This window comes from Neopelma chrysocephalum, unplaced genomic scaffold, assembly GCF_003984885.1.
Source record: "Neopelma chrysocephalum unplaced genomic scaffold, ASM398488v2 Primary Assembly neopelma1_96778, whole genome shotgun sequence".
Lineage (NCBI taxonomy): Eukaryota > Metazoa > Chordata > Aves > Passeriformes > Pipridae > Neopelma > Neopelma chrysocephalum.
In genome coordinates this window covers 1576366-1593431 of record NW_020925422.1, presented here as the reverse complement: position 1 = coordinate 1593431, position 17066 = coordinate 1576366, and the positions used below count along the sequence as shown (strand labels likewise).

Sequence of the window (17066 nt, the reverse complement as noted above, 5' to 3'; positions counted from 1 at the left end):
TTTTACCTCCAAGAGCACGGAGAAGATATGAGGAAGTGGGATGGGAAGCCCACCTCTTCCTTAGCAGCCCGGGTACGTGAATTGAAAAGAGGGACAAGTACCACAAGGAACTCTTTGAGGATGAATGCTGCTCCAGTCTCTCGTAGGCAAGACTCCAGACGGCCCAGGAATGATGATATGTCTGATCCTCTTGAAGGGACCTCCAGGTCATACTTACAAGAAGAGCGCAACGAGTACCATGACCAGGACTAGGGGTGCCCTGCCTCTAGCCAGGTAGAGGAGAGGGACAATCGAGTCTATTGGACAGTGTGGATTCGGTGGCCTGGCACATCAGAGCCACAAAGATATAAGGCTTTAGTTGACACCGGCGCACAATGTACTTCGATGCCATCAAGATACATAGGGGCAGAATCCATCTCTATTTCTGGGGTGACAGGGGGATCCCAACAGCTGACTGTACTGGAAGCTGAAGTGAGCCTGACTGGGAAGGAATGGCACAGACACCCCATTGTGACTGGTCCAGAGGCCCCGTGTATCCTTGGCATAGATTACCTGAGGAGTGGGTATTTCAAAGACCCAAAAGGACTTCGTTGGGCGTTTGGCATAGCTACTGTGGAGGCAGAGGAAATTAGACAGTTGAACACCTTGCCTGGCCTCTCAGAGGACCCCTCTGCTGTGGGACTGCTGAAGGTTGAAGAACAGTTGGTACCGATAGCCACAGCAACCGTGCACCGTCGGCAATACCGCACCGACCGAGACTCTGTGACTCCCATACATAAGATGATCCGTGAACTGGAGACCCAGGGGGTGGTCAGCAAGACTCGCTCACCCTTTAATAGCCCTATATGGCCAGTGCGTAAGTCCAGCGGAGAGTGGAGGCTGACGGTGGATTACCGTGGACTCAATGAAGTCACACCACCCCTGAGTGCTGCTGTGCCGGACATGCTGGAGCTCCAGTACGAGCTGGAGTCCAAGGCAGCCAAGTGGTATGCCACCATTGACATTGCCAACGCCTTCTTCTCCATTCCTTTGGCAGCGGAGTGCAGGCCACAATTTGCTTTCTCTTGGAGAGGTGTGCAGTACACCTGGAATCGACTGCCTCAGGGGTGGAAACACAGTCCCAGCATTTGCCATGGACTGATCCAGACTGCACTGGAAAAGGGCGAGGCTCCAGAACATCTACAGTACATTGATGACATCATTGTATGGGGGAACACAGCGGGGGAAGTCTTCGAGAAAGGAGAGAAGATAATCCAGATCCTCCTAAGAGCTGGTTTTGCCATTAAACGAAGTAAGGTCAAGGGACCTGCTCAGGAAATTCAGTTCTTAGGAGTGAAGTGGCAAGATGGACGTCGCCTAATTCCAACGGAGGTAATTAACAAAATAGCAGCCATGTCCCCACCAACCAGCAAGAAGGAAACACAGGCTTTCCTAGGCGCTATGGGCTTTTGGAGGATGCACATCCCCGAGTACAGTCAAATTGTAAGCCCTCTCTACCTTGTGACACGGAAGAAAAATGATTTCCAGTGGGGCCCTGAACAACAACAGGCCTTTGAACAAATCAAACAGGAGATTGCCCATGCGGTAGCCCTTGGGCCAGTAAGGACAGGACAGGACGTGAAGAACGTGCTCTACACTGCAGCCGGGAAGAATGGCCCTTCTTGGAGCCTCTGGCAGAAAGTGCCTGGGGAGACCCGAGGACGACCGCTGGGATTCTGGAGTCGGGGATACAAAGGATCTGAAGGCAGCTATACACCAACTGAGAAAGAGATCCTGGCTGCTTATGAAGGACTCCGAGCTGCCTCAGAAGTGATCGGCACCGAAGCGCAGCTCCTCCTGGCACCCCGACTACCAGGGCTGGGCTGGATGTTCAAGGGGAGAGTTCCTGCTACACATCACGCCACCGATGCCACATGGAGTAAGTGGATCGCTCTGATCACACAACGAACCCGGATAGGGAATCCTAATCGCCCTGGGATTCTGGAAATTATCACCAATTGGCCCGAAGGTGAGAGTTTTGGACTATCCTCTGAAGAAGAAGAGGAGCAGGTGACACGGGCTGAGGAGGCCCCACCATATGACAAGCTACCAGCAGATGAAAGGCGATATGCGCTCTTCACGGATGGCTCCTGCCGCATTGTAGGGACAAACCGAAAATGGAAGGCAGCCGTGTGGAGTCCCACACGGCGAGTTGCAGAAGCAACCGAAGGACAAGGTGGGTCAAGTCAGTTCGCAGAGCTTAAAGCCGTTCAGTTGGCTTTGGATATAGCTGAACGAGAGAAGTGGCCAAGACTCTATATCTACACTGACTCATGGATGGTGGCCAATGCTCTGTGGGGATGGCTAGAGCGATGGAGAAAGGCCAACTGGCAGCGCCAAGGAAAACCCATCTGGGCAGCGGAGATGTGGCAGGACATTGCTGGCCGGGTAGAGAAGCTGAGTGTGAAGGTCGGTCACGTAGACGCTCACGTACGCAAGAAACGGGCTAATGAGGAGCATCGCAACAACGAGCAGGCGGACCGAGCTGCCAGGATTAAAGTCTCTCAGGTGGATCTGGATTGGCAACACAAAGGAGAATTATTTCTGGCTCGATGGGCCCATGACGCCTCCGGTCACCAGGGGAGAGATGCAACATACAGATGGGCTCAGGACCGAGGGGTGGACTTAACCAAGGACGTTGTCTCACAGGTCATCCATGACTGTGAGACATGTGCTGCCATCAAGCAGGCCAAGCGGGTGAAGCCTCTATGGTATGGTGGACGGTGGTCAAAGTACAGGTATGGGGAAGCCTGGCAAGTTGACTACATCACGCTCCCCAAAACCCGCCAGGGCAAGCGCTACGTACTTACCATGGTAGAAGGAAGTACTGGATGGCTGGAGACATACCCCGTACCTCATGCCACTGCCCGGAATACCATCCTGGGCCTTGAAAAACAAGTCCTGTGGCGACACGGCACCCCGGAGAGAATTGAGTCTGATAATGGGACCCATTTCAAGAATGGCCTCGTAGACACCTGGGCCAGAGAGCACGGCATTGAGTGGGTGTATCATATCCCCTACCATGCACCAGCTGCTGGAAAAGTTGAACGGTGCAACGGACTGCTGAAAACCACCCTGAAGGCACTGTGTGGGGAGACTCTCAAACACTGGGAGCTGCATTTAGCAAAGGCCACCTGGTTGGTCAACACGCGAGGCTCCATTAATCGAGCTGGCCCTGCCCAATCAGAACCTTTGCATACTGTAGATGGAGATAAAGTCCCCGTGGTGCATATGAGAGTGTCATGGTTTTAGCAAGGCCCAAAATCCAATTCTGATTCCTAGCCCCCCACCCACATCTCAACCCCATGTGAGATGGGTTTTCCAGACAAAAACACGAGACTCAATATGGGGGAAGGAATATATTACAAAGACTATACACATAAATAAATACTATAATACATTACAAACAATCTTAACTCTATATCTATCTCTACCATGACAGTAATATTTACAATGGGCCAAATCTCTTCTCCCTCCAAATAAAAGTCCAGGAGAGAAGAAGAAGAAAAGACCCCTTCCAGTCTCTGAGCAACAGGTCTCTCTCTAGGCAGTAGGCTTTCTTCTTCTCTTTCAGGCAGCAGTTGCAGCTGGATCCTTGCCAATACACACGAGGGGGGGTCTCCAAGCCCCTCTCAGCCCCTCGACGCCAAACGAAGGGTCTTTCCGTGGACTACGTAACCCCAGACAAGGTCGTTCCACCACGGTCATATCACGAAACACGGGGGTCTTCGTGACAGTCTGGTATCTTCAGGGGAAATCAAGCCCCTTCACAGAGCTTCTGTGCTCTGCTTCAAAGATGGCTGCCAGCTTCTCTGAAGCTGCAGCAAAGGAGGGGGGGAAAACCCAAGGTCACCCCCTCCACACACATTCCTTTGGCCATCCTGGCTGAGCTCTCAGGAGGCCGGAGCTTCTTAGCTCCTCTCTGTAGTGCATACTGCACTTTAGGACTCCACTCAGTCCACCACCCCCTCCTCTTTCTCGGAGGGGTCTCTAGCGAGTTTGGGGGTTTTGGTTTATCCAGTTCTTACCCCTCGAAACTCTGTTCCTGCTGCTGCTTTTTTTTCCTTCTCTTCAGACAGCTCTCTGTCTGCCCCAGCTGCATACCGGCTTATGTTGCTCCTTCTGGTCCTTATCAGTTGGCTCTTTGCCACTGCTCTTCGGACGCTACTGTCTCCATTGCTTCGTCACCCACTCGCAGTGGAGAAAACTCTTTCGGCATCTCAGACACAGGTATTTAGTTCAGTTCTGAGTCCCTGCAGCCCCCCAACCGGGGCTGGGGGGGGCAGAGGCCCCCAAGGGGCCAGAGCCCCTTCTCCTCGTGGCTCACCACAACATGGCCACCTCTTCTTCTAACTACAAGAACCACTGCTTCTCTTCCGGTGGAGAGATATGTTTATATTTTGCAGGAGCATTGATTGGTCAAGCCCCAAGGGTCACCACCCCCTGAAATTACCACTTTCTTAGTTTCAGGGGGAAAACCTGGTTCAAACCACTACAGAGAGGTATGTTAGGGAAGACTGTTTGGATTAGTCCCACCTCAAGCAAAGGCAAACCCATCCAAGGGATTGTTTTTGCTCAAGGACCTGGTTTCACCTGGTGGGTAATGCAAAAAGATGGGGAGACACGTTGTGTACCACAAGGGGACCTAATTTTGAGTGAGAATGGTCCGTAATGTTTCATTGTACATATGTGTATATAGTTTTAAAGAGACATAGTTTTTAAGGGGGTTAATTTCTGCCGTGAGACACAGTGATTTATCTTTTGATTCCAGTGAGTGTGTGTTGCAGGAGAAGAGTCAGAGATCACTCCAACAGATCTGTCCAAGTAGTTTATTAAGTTCTGATCAGTAAATTTAGGTGTACAGATGGATTGGTAGTCAGTGCTCTGCACTAAAGTATACGAATATTATTGTGTAAGTTTCTTACACGTATCTTAAATGTTGTATGCATGCAAAAATGTCACCAACTCATCCATGTCTGGTGTCAGACAAAGGGTCTTTCAGCCTCAAGGGTAACCTTGAGATGCATACCTCCTTGAGGGGAGATCACCACTCTGCAGACAGGTGCTATGGAGGGAGAGCTCAACAGACAGCTGCAGATATTTGCAGCAAAGTGGTTGATTTGTAGTCAGTTTTTCTACTACTGATGCACTTTCCTCCACTTATCAATCCAGTCTCCATGCAAACCTGTAGTTTTCATTTGCTGCTGAATTCTTACTGGCAGTCTCACACAGTAGGATTAACTTTTGTCAGATCTACTTGGTGAACATCAGACTGGACAAAAGCTTACTTAGTTCAAATAGGACAAGTGCATCCATCACAGTGTGCCACAGAGGCAACTGAGGCAAAGTCCTTTGCATAAGGTACAAAAGGGTTCTTTTGAATATTATTCTGGTTTTGCCAATGTACTGGGACAGCGTTGATGCTGTTTTCACAGGGGTTCTTCTACTGGATTTGACAGAAGGGTGCAAGTGCATGCATACACAGTTAACTAACAGTTATTACTAATTTTTATTAAAATATAGCATTAATTAAGAAGAGTGCATGCATTAAGGAAAGCAGCAGGTGTACGGAGATACTCTAATTATGACATTAAAGTTGGGCATTGTATCTCTTGAGCACTGGTCTGCTGTGTGCAAAACTTCAATCAATTCTGTCTTAATAAACAAAGTAGGAAAGCTCAAATATTTAAAATATGATATCTGGAAAAGGCCTGTGAGGGGAAAAAAAAAGATCTAATTAAAAAAGACTGCTTTTCTCCACAAGCATCCAAACTGAAGTGGCTGTTGGGCACACGGATTTAGTCATGGCTTCAAATAATAGGCAAAACTTTTCCAAATCTGCATATTTACGATTCACTTCCTGGTTTTTCTGATTTGTTGCCTTTATGTGCTATGTATGGATTTTGATGAGCTGTAGCATGCTGGATTAATCTTACTTGTGTTTTTAATACAGTATGCTCATTGCCTCCCAAATGGAACCAACGTATGCCAGGAGAGTGTACCCATGTTTTGATGAACCTGCCATGAAGGCCACATTCAAGATCAGAATTGTCCATGACCCAAGCTATGTGGCTCTTTCCAACATGCCTGCTATTGGTAGGTAAACAGCAAGTCAACTTACGGGTTTTTTTCCCCTAAATTACTTTTTAAGGTGCAATTTATCTGAGTAGACTATGTCATCTGATACAGCGCATTATCCATGTGCTAATGTCTTCAAAGGGCACACAAAATCTGTGTCTATGAACTTAAACATTTGGACACTGTTATTCATAATTAATGTCTCTGATGGCAATAATTCCATCAAATAGTTTTGTTAGTTGTGATGCCCTCTCCTCTGGCTGCTGCAGGCTGCATAGGGTTTGATTCCTGGTATTTACTGCTTAGTCAGTGTGTCTGTCTTATGTGTGACATCTTTTTAAACCAAAATGGCAGCCCCAAGTATGCAAGGCCTGTATTTGTGACATCAAGGGATTCCTTTAATTCTAAATAGATTTTAAGACATATTTACAACATACCAGGCAGAGACACTATAGCCTCCTATGTATGTGAAGAATGAGAAAAAGCTCACTATAAAGCTCTGGAGACACTACTCCTGTCCCTTGCTGGGATCTCATGTGGGATGTCTGTGGGGTATAAGGTTCCAAACAAACTCTCTAAATTAGTGTTCCTACAGAAATCTGTTGGGTCTTTTGCCTTCTTCTTAAAAGCGCTTTTTCTGCAGTTCAATGCCATGAATCTCTATTTTTCAACTAAATAATTTCAGCCATAAAAATTAAGTTTTACAAGATTTGCATGGAAGATAAGTAACTAAGGAATATAGATGGGGTCTCTGTGAGAATTGCCGGAAGCATTTTCTGCCCCTTATTTAAAAGGATTTTAAATTTAGTATTTCATAATTCTTAGGCACACATGCATTTGAATTATAATAGATCAGATTTAGAGATATCAGTTTTAGAGATATACAGCGTGGAATAATGTCCACAGCTTGCTCACATCTTAAAACTGACACAGTTTGATATCCTTCCAAGACTTCATTTAAGAAGCTCAAGAGTGGATTTTTGGTGTTCGCATGGAAGGTCACAACTCTGATACATGTCAGTAGCAACAAGTCTGGCTGCTTTCCTTCTATCAGAAACATATGAAGTTATTGCAGGAATACAGCATATTGAAGAGAGGGGCAAAAAAACATGCAGAAAATATAAAATTCCTTGTTTATTATGGATGAGCATTGGTTTTAATATTTTTTTTATTTTTTTTTCCTAGATGTATCTGAAATGAAGGATGAAAATGGAAGCCTATGGACTGTTACCACATTTAACACTTCACTGAAAATGTCGACTTATTTGACTGCTTTTGTGGTCTGTGATTTTGATTATGTCACCAGAACGGAGCGGGGAAACAAGGTAAATATGAGGCTGCATAACACATTATAGCAGTTTACAACAGAAGTTGGCAGTTTACAGCAGATGTGGTGCATCATGTGCTTTAGAAGATACCACAGACATTAACTGTGTTTTCCATTCCAAAACTATTTGCTTATGTGGCAAAACTGCTAACATTTATCCTGTAGATATTTCTGCAGAAACCCACCTTTTAGGACAATTAGTTTATTGTCTTGTCCTGTTCATTTCATACAAATGCAGAAGTAGGTATGGGCTGTGTATGTTAAAAATTTGGAGCAGCTACTCTGCAGAAAATACTGGTCATAATTTAGGGTCTTCTTACTTTCTTAGCTGTCTTAGTTGGAAAAAATATCTGTTTCCACTGCTGTGACAAAACACTGATGTTCAGTGCCTTGTTCTTCAAGACCCCTTGAGGACCACCACCATGACATCAGTAGGAGTAATACTGTGCTCCAAGCATTTTGTACACTAGTATTTTAATCTTTTATTCAGTAGTGGTCACATTTTTTTAGCCTTCGGAAGTCCCTGTTTTGTGTTTGAAGCTTCTTCATCTGTGAGTATTCAGTTTTGCTCTTACTGTACAATGGCCAAAGCTTCTTGAGAGAAGCTGTAAAAAAATGCACTGCGTTGGCACCAGTTGTTTTTCTTTCCTTCTTTTGGTCAAAGTCAACAGGGAAAAGATGTATCAAGTTGTTCCCAAATAAATAGTAAATTCAAGTATACAGCTATTAAGGGTAGCATTTACTTGATTTCCTTAATAAATGAGAAAACTGCATGGTTAGTTCACTGTCATCCTACTAGGGGAAGGTGGGACAACGTGAGAGGGCAGTGCACAGATCACCTACGAAGCACAATAATGGCTCTTTTTTAAAGTGAAGATTGGACTTGGTATGTCATACCTGTCACCTTCTGTGTTGAACAGGTTGGATGCCTACAGCTATGATCGTGGTGCCTTTTTCTTGGGCTGATGTGTACTCACAGTAGTTAGCAAAGCAGAGCACTCAAAAGAGCTTTTATTCAGAGGGAAGAGGCACCACCTGTGTTCTGTGACATAGAGGAAGACAGTATTTCACCCCTTGGTTTTAGGCAGAGATACTCAGTTTATGCCTCCACAATATTTGTGTGAGCATATTCATTTGTGCCTATTTTTGACATTTCTGCTAAGTAATTTCCAACCTGAAACAGGGATATTATAACTCAAAGCTGATATGAGGATTAGGATTTTAAGATGTTTAGGTTTTGCAAATTAAGTGATCCGGTCTTTGAATATCCTCTGAAGCCTTGGCTGAAAAGAGGGCCTCAGAGGTTGAGGACACTGCACTGGCCGAATATGCTCTTTTTTTTCCCTTATAAATTAAATCCCAATGTTTCCCAACTGTGCACTTAGTGTTTGGCTGTGCAGCTTCTTGTGAGACCACGTGTAGCACTGAGATGCAAGAAATGTCGAGGTTTTGAGCTGATAGGCACGTGGAGGGGATCTTTCATTCAGACATATATGATGGAGACAAACCTTTTCTCAGCCTACTCCATCACTCTTGAGCAAGGAGCTGTCCTTTCCAGTACTGTGACAAAACAAAAGGGCAGAGGAGGGGAAAGCTTTGCTTGCGGCCACGATTTCTGTTACTCAGAGGTACAGATGTTCTCTGCTCAGATGCCATCTGCTCTCTTTAGCAGAGAGGGAGGCCAGTGGTCTGTTTCAGGCTGTGAGAAAGTTCAAGAGGAGAGATGTGTATCTTTGGACTGCAAACACTCTGGAAGTTCATTTCTCTCTCATTAGGTGGGCTAAAGGAAAGCTTGTCACCCAGACTCACTGGCTGGCATACATTGGCTTAAGATGTGTGATTCTATATCCTTTCACAGTACTTTCCACTTAATAAAGAAAAACTATGAGATTGTTTGTTCCAACAACGCATAGTTGGATTCAAATCTTCATCTTTTCAAAGTACTGGAACTCGCCTAGGTTTTAGCAAATGTGCTTTGACACATTTTGTTAAGTCCAGTAAAACTTGGATTCTTTTAAAGAATAAATTAAAAGCTTTGTTGCATGGTTTGGTGTGGACAGACAGCATTTTTTCCAACAATAATTCACAAAAGAGAAACAAAGAGAATGAAAATATGAGGGTTGTTTAAAAGAACTCTTCCTTGTTTTGTTGCAGATACGTATTTGGGCTCGGAAAGAAGCAATTGGAAATGGGTATCTTGACTATGCTTTAAGTATCACTGGTCCAATATTTTCATTTCTGGAAGATGTACTTAATGTCAGCTACCCTCTGCCAAAGACAGGTGAGATGACTTATTTTCTGAAAGGAATCAGAAATGGCTGCTGATGGTATAACATTCACAGAAGCAATGTGTTCTTTTGCAGTATTCTCCTTTTACAGCTTACTACATTCTTTTTCAGTTTACCATTGAATACACCACCTAAACTTTAACTCACTGAATTTTCCTTTCTGCATCATGGCTTTTGTTAATCTGTAACTCAGCATGCTTACTTTCATATCCTACTCATTCTTTTAAAGCGTAATTTCCTAATAAAGGGGCGGTTGGGACAACAAAATGGGTAGAAAGAAGTATTTCAGTCACGTGGCTATTTCTGGGATGCATAGACCATAACACATAAGGATGTTGTAGTTCCTATGTCCTCCTAGTAAATCCATGCTTGCTCTAATAACAAGTGTCCCCCCAAAGCATTCCTTGCTTTTTTCAGTATGTCCCTGTCTTACCTGCGAGTTGGGTGTATGTTCATCCCGCACATTCCTCCCCAGAAAAAAAGTCTCCTGCAGGAAAACATTGTTTCTGCTTAAAATGGACAACAGATAAGTCAGTTAAGTTAACCTTCAGTCAAGAAAGGAGGATGCCGTCATGTAATTTCACTGTACAGTTTGTTTGTTACTTGCACTTGGATTCCCAAGCATTTCAGCATGAATATTATGGGGAAATGGGCTCTTTTACAGATATTAAGAGAATATTGTGAGCACAGCAAGCAATTCTTACTTGAAATGAGTTTTGAAACTGTCCATGATTTTAGCAGATTGCAGGATTGTGGGGAAAGAATTTCCTTCTTTTCTTGACTGGATAATTTACTGACTTGTCAAATCTGTATTTTGGCACTTGAAAGAAATAAATGTTAGTCTGTGTAAATGTATTATCTTCCAGTGTATTTCTATTAACTTGCAGAATTCCTCTCTACCCTTCTTGTGAAAAATATATTATATGCAGTCTTCACTTCTTAATTTTTCTGATCTTAGTAATCATACGAGCTACTCAAGGGCTGTAGATGATTTTGTTTCATGCTTGTGTTCTTTTGTTTATCAGCAATGTTGACACATTAATTAATTAATATAAAACTACTACAAAAATGAAGTAGAAGAACAGTATTGTAGACTTCCTGTTAGGAAGGATTTCAGTTTCACAGAAGGCTGTAATACCATAACAGTCCTGACTGTAATGCCTTGCAATATCCACTGGATTTCCCAGTGTCTTTCTTAGAAGTTTTGCCTAAAAATCAGTAGGATTAGATCAACCAAGAGTAGCTCTTTGTAAATGCTAGAGATTTCTATTGCAAACTCAGAATCTGAAATTAAGAATAAACACATTTAAAATCAGGGATCTTTTAGGGTTTGTCTTCACCTGATTTTAATGCAGTTATAGGGGAACTCTCTTGCCCCAAGCTGGCTGGATGAGGGCTGCCTCACCAAAAGTGAAGTACTTTTGCTGTAGACTCAAGGTGAGATGTAGCTGAGATCAGTCTGGCTGTGCTGGGGCTCAGCACCATGCTTTCATTACTTGCCTAGCTTTTGGACTGGAGCTTTCTCATAGTTCCCTGGTTTGGAATACAAGCTTGTGTCAGCTTCTAAATGCTTGGTATACTTTTTCCAAATTTTGATCTTTGCTGCCAAGTTTAAACTGTTTAAACAGTCTCTTCCTTTGAGACCCTGATGTTTTGTCCAGCTCTCACATTTGAACTGGAAAACTGTTCTCTGTGCATAAGGCAGAAGGGCAGTACAGAGGTAACAGTCATACTGTGTAAACAAAGAGATGATGTTTCTAAGGTGCCTTTCAAAGAAGAGTAGAAAGGATACCTCTACTCACACAGCTGAAAGAGCAAGATTTTTCTTATTATCTGTTGCTAGGCTGAAGAAAAATGTAAGTATAATCTTACCCAAATATGGGAGAAACTCAAGTCAGAAAAAGATTTCTGACAGCCATCAGTGAATATATTCTCTCCTAGCCTTCATTTTCACTCAGAACATTTGCATGTACAAGATACAGTACAGATCTGGGTTTTGTGGGAATTTATGTGGCTTCCTGAAAGAATGGCAATCACAGGTGAAAAGTGTGACAAGAAGAAACTTCAGAGACCATTGGCAAATTTTGACATAATACCACAAAGAACCACTAAAATGTAGTATCCTTTAATTGGATGTTGAACCAGTGCGAGAACTAAAATCATGTGATCACTTTATTTTCAAAGTGCTAAAGATACCTTTTTTTTTTGTCTGTTTGAATCAATTTAGATCTGGTTGCACTGCCTGAGTTTGGAGCAGGTGGTATGGAAAACTGGGGGCTAGTGACTTTCCAAGAACCATCACTGATGTACCTCCCAAGTGATAAATTCACAAGCAGAAAGGCAATGATTGCCTTAATTGTGTCACATGAGCTAGGACACCAGGCATGTGGTAAAAATTCTGTGCATTTATTTATCTATGACATTCTTTCCTTCCAGTTGCTGATGATGCAGTCACTCATTAGTAGAAGCAAAATAATTACTTGATAGTAGGGGGTGCGAGCACTAGAGTACTGAAAGCCTATTTGATCATATGTTTCGCTGATAAAACAATATTAAAAGCAGGTTCTGTCATATTACAACCTGTACACATTGCATAGGCCTCACTGATACAAAACTGTTAATGGGCTACTTATTTTTTTTCTTACACAGGACTTGAATACCACTCTGGGGTGTAGGGGTAACACAGTACACTCTATATACAGTATACTTACTATGGTGGGAGAATTAATGGAGTTCATCAGTATTTTTTTGTAGTGGTAGTGCATGTGCATATTGCAAAAGGTATTTCTTTTTCTGTAAGAAAGAGCTATGGTATGATAGAACAAAATTAATATGGAACTGTAACTGTATCTTTGTCCAGTTTCACAGAGATTTTCAAATTTTTTCTTACTTGATTCGGAATGATATGCAATTTCACTTCTTTATTGACTATGTTTAATTTACTGTTATTTGCCAGAGCAACAACTCTTTGCACTTAGTCAACAAAGCTAGCAAAAGAGTTTAGCTTGGCTAGTGCAGTTGTATGCCTTTCTGACAAGGTCTGTAACTTTCCAGACCTTCAGATGAGCAGTGTTTTTTTTGCAGACCTATAAAATAAATGTCAATACTTAACAAAACTCTGTTTTAAAATAAAGTTGTAGTTCAGGTTTTTAAGAATTAGCAAATAAAATATAAATCAACAAGTGATCAGTTTTTGTTAAATATGAACTGCCAAATATGAGTACACAGCAGCTGTTGTGGAAATTTTATACTTGCCAGGATCGGGATTTGCTGTTTTTGGAAATGGTTATTTCCCCAGTTTTGTTTACCATTCCTCTGACAATTTCATTTTGTTAAGAACATGGAAAAATGTTTTTTTAATTGCTTAATAAATACCTTACTTTTAATTATAGCCTGATATGATATTTTAGATATTTAAATTATATTGGCAAATGAAATGAAATGAAATATCCTTAAAGAATGACATAAAGCACTGAGATCCACACTCCTGGTATGAAATTGTAGATGAAGAAATTTAAAAATAATTGCCCTGAACCTCTGACTTTTTCCAAGGTACATATTTTCCTACTGAATTTTCACTATCTGAAGGAATATCCAGCAATTTATTCAATTTACATATAATAATAATGGCCCATCTTCGCGAACGAAGATTTGGGGAAAGGTCTTTTTACCTTTCCAGCCTGCGCAATGGATTTTTTAGGTGAGACACAGCCTGCGCTGAACTGAGCCCACCCTTTAATCCTGAGGTTCATCTGCCGGGGCCAAGCAAGCTTGGACAATGGCAGTGAGGTCCTCAGGACGTAGGTTTGTTTAGAGTGTCCTTCTCATAGATGGATGGCCTCACAGGGCTAACGACCTCCATCAGGCCAGGAGACCGGGGACTCGAACCCGTGGTCGCAGCAGTGAAAGTCCTGCATGCTAACCACTAGGCCACCAGGGGTCTCTTTACATATACACAATAAATAAAGTTACTTCATCATAAGTATGTGTACTTAACCTGCAAAAAAATGAGAAGAGCAGACCAAGGACATTTTGAGATACTTTTTCTTTCTATTTAAGTGGTTTGGAAATCTGGTTACAATGAACTGGTGGAATGATCTGTGGCTTAATGAAGGACTGGCATCTTACTTTGAGTACCTGGGAGCTACCTTTGTTGACCCCAAACTTTCACTGGTAAGTACTAACGCTTACATGCAAAGTTCCACCACATTACAAAGAAAAGGGAGGTGCAGGAGATGAGATTTAATTAAACGATGTCATTATTAACTTAACTCCTGTGGGAAAGACAAGCAGGTCTTGATTCTTCCTTGATAGGTTTCCATCTGTGGGGGGGCCATGACCATACCCAACTCTTCTACAGCTGGTGCAGAGGACAGGTGGACAGCTGTGATTCTGCAGTTACAAGGAGCTGGTGTTTTGCGCTATATCTGTCATGTAGCAAACTCAGATTTCTCTCCTGGGTCCTGTTGTAACTGATGGTTTGCCTCCCTGCCTCCCAAGCTCTTTTCCAAGTGTCCCACGCCTCAGGTATCTTTACGACACAGGTTCGTTTTTAGTCTGTTTACCCTGCTGAGTCCCTGGATGTCTGGTTGTGGATAAGGCAAATATAATGCACATAGCTAATTCAACAGCAGGGCAAAATTCCTTCCTGTTCTGCCCAAATGGGAATAACCATAAATCCTGTAGTATATTAGAAAAATCCATGCATTGTTAAACTCTTGAGACAGGTGGATAGTTGCTGCTAATTGCAGTCATGACGTGAGGTGCACTTGCCTGTGCAATCTTAAATGTCTACATAGTGCCCTCAGCTTCTGAAGGAAGGAAAAGCCTTTAGTCTGGGCAGGTCCGTGACTGCAGTTAATCCAGTCCGCTTTTTATTTGGCTTAGTTGAAATATCATTTGTCCAATTCCATTTCTCATTCACCAAAGTACTTAATTACATGCTTAATTTGAAACTAATAAAGGCATGTCAAACAAATTCTGTCAGAAGGATTTTTAGATCATGGGATATTGCTAACGTTCTGCTTTGAACTTCAACAGCATCTCACTTTATTTTCTGTAATGCAATATTTTAATACCACTGAAAAGTGTAAAAGCCACTAGATTTTAAATTGGAAATAGATTATTGACTTCTTTTTAATTTTAAACCTTTACTTTAGAAGTTTTCCTTTCTAGAAATCAATTGACATTTGTGTCCATAAAGTAAACTTTAATATTAGGCAGTAATTCTATTTGATAAATTGCAATTAGGTGACGTGCCTTGGAAATCCAGAGTAAATCACACAGATGTGAGACCAGGTCCTTCTTGTGCAGTTTTGTGGGCCATATACATTTACAATTACAGAGTGGCTGAGGTTAGAAGGGACCTCTGGAGGTCATCTTGTCCAACGCCCTTGCTCAAGCAGGGCCACCCAAGAGCCAGTTGCCCAGGACCGTGTCCAGACAGCTTTTGAATATCTCCAAGGATGGAGACTCCATAACCTCTCAGGGCAACCTGCGCAAGTGCTCGGTCACCCTCACGGTGAAAAAGTGTTTTCTGATGTTCAGAGAGAACTTTCTGTGTTTCAGTGTTTGCCCATTGCCTCTGGTCCTGTCACTGGGCACCACTGGAAAGGGCCTGACTCTGTCCTCTGTGCAGCCTTCCTTCAAGTAGATATATACATTGATAAGATCCCTCTGAGCCCTCTCTTCCTCAGACTGAACAGTTCTGGCTCTCAACCTTTCCTCATAAGAGAGATGCTCCAGTCCCTTCATCATCTTTGTGACATTTGCTAAGCTCTCTCTAGTAGCTCTATATCTTTTCTGTACTTGGGAGCCCAGAATTGGACCCAGCATTTCAGGTGTGCCCTCATCAGTGCTGAGCAGAGGGGAAGGATCATCTCCTTCAACCTACTGGCAGTATTACTTCTAATGCAGCCCTGGATACCATTAGCCTTTGCTGCAAGGGTACATTGCTGGCTCATGTTCAACTTCAAATTGAACTCTGAAAATAAAATTTACTGGCTGTTTACAAGCAGAAAAGTTGGTCAACAAATTTGACGCCATTAATTGGAAGATTGTGATCTTCTCCTTGGAAAGGAGAAGTGCTCAAAGTGGCCTACAGTGTTTAAAAAAATTGAGTTTCTGTCTTTTTCTTTGTAATTATGCCATTTTCCATTCTATCTTAAGACAGCTGGGAGAAACCGAATCATCATTCGACAAAAAGACAACTTCACTGATTTATCACAAAATCATAAAAGAGCTTGAGTTTGAAAGTAACTTCAAGATTGTCTAATTCCAATGCTTCTGACATGGTCAGGGACACCTTCCAGTAGTGCAGGTGGCTCAAAATCCCCTCCAACCTGGCCTTGAACAGTACCAGCGATGAGGTGTCCACAACTTTTCTGGGCAACATGTTCCAGTCCCTCACCACTCTCACAGTAAAGAATTTTTCCCAAGATCTAATCTAAATCTCTCCTCCTTTAGTTTAAATTTTTTCCCTTTTCTCCTGTCATTCCTGTGTCAAAGGTCACTCTTCCTCTTTTTCATAAGTCCCCTTTAAGTACTGTAAGGCTGCAATGAGGTCTCCCGGAGGCTTCTCAGTGCTGAACAATGTCAGGTCTCTCAGCCCATCTTCATAGAAGAAGTGTTCCAGCCCCCTGATCATCTTTGTGGTCCTACTCTGGACTTAATCTAACAGGTCTATGTCTTTCCTGTGCTGAAGACCCCAGTGCTGGCCGCAGTACTCCAGGTAGGCTCTTACCAGAGCAGAGTAGAGGGGCAGAATTACCTCCCTTGACCTGCTGGCCACACTTGGACTGAGGCAGTCCAGGATGGGGTTTGTTTTCTGGGGTGCCAGTGACCTCTGTTGTCTCATGTACAGCTTTTCATCCATGAGAACCCCCAAGTCCTTCTCCACATGACCGGTCTCAGTGGTTCTTCTCCTAGTCTGTAATCACATCTGGGATTGCCCTGACTCAGATGCAGCACCTTACACTTGGTCTTGTTGAACTGCATTAGGTTCCCATGGGCCCACTTCTCAAGTTTGTTCAGGTCTCTGTGGATGGCATCCCATCCTTCTGTTGTGTTAACTGCACCATTCAGCTTCGTGCCATCAGCAGACTTACTGAGGTCATGCTCAATTCCTTTGTCTGCATCATTGATGAAGTTACTAAATAGCACTGGTCCCAAACCAGAGCCCTGAGGGACACCACTTGTCACTGATCTCCATTGGGACTGTGAGCTGTTGACCATGGTAGGTGGCATTTACTCCTGAGGAGCCATTTTCCCTCCATATTTCTCACTGGATGATAGCAGAAATGCCTCATAGCTTTGGTACCCTCAGTAGCCTAGTT

At 43.1% G+C, this 17066-nt stretch overlaps 1 protein-coding gene and 1 long non-coding RNA gene across 3 annotated transcripts in view; one reads left to right on the top strand and one right to left on the bottom strand.

The window, feature by feature from the left end:
- The window catches only part of LVRN (laeverin), a 47253-nt gene that overhangs the window by 11067 nt on the left and 19120 nt on the right, over positions 1 to 17066 (top strand). Inside the window, exons 2-6 of the mRNA XM_027709403.1 lie at positions 5993 to 6135; positions 7303 to 7442; positions 9599 to 9725; positions 11960 to 12114; positions 13792 to 13905. Of these exons, the coding sequence (XP_027565204.1) occupies positions 5993 to 6135; positions 7303 to 7442; positions 9599 to 9725; positions 11960 to 12114; positions 13792 to 13905 (679 nt within the window). The remainder of the gene's footprint in view (positions 1 to 5992; positions 6136 to 7302; positions 7443 to 9598; positions 9726 to 11959; positions 12115 to 13791; positions 13906 to 17066) is intronic.
- Positions 5292 to 17066, bottom strand: part of LOC113981813 — a 32909-nt gene continuing 21134 nt past the window's right edge. The window contains exons 3-4 of one of the 2 annotated variants that reach the window (XR_003538536.1): positions 10166 to 10219; positions 5292 to 5750 (exon numbers count right to left, since the gene is read on the bottom strand). This is a non-coding gene — a long non-coding RNA (uncharacterized LOC113981813). Of the gene's footprint in view, positions 5751 to 9735; positions 10220 to 17066 lie in introns of those variants that run through there. The other variant, XR_003538535.1, reaches the window with a different exon arrangement.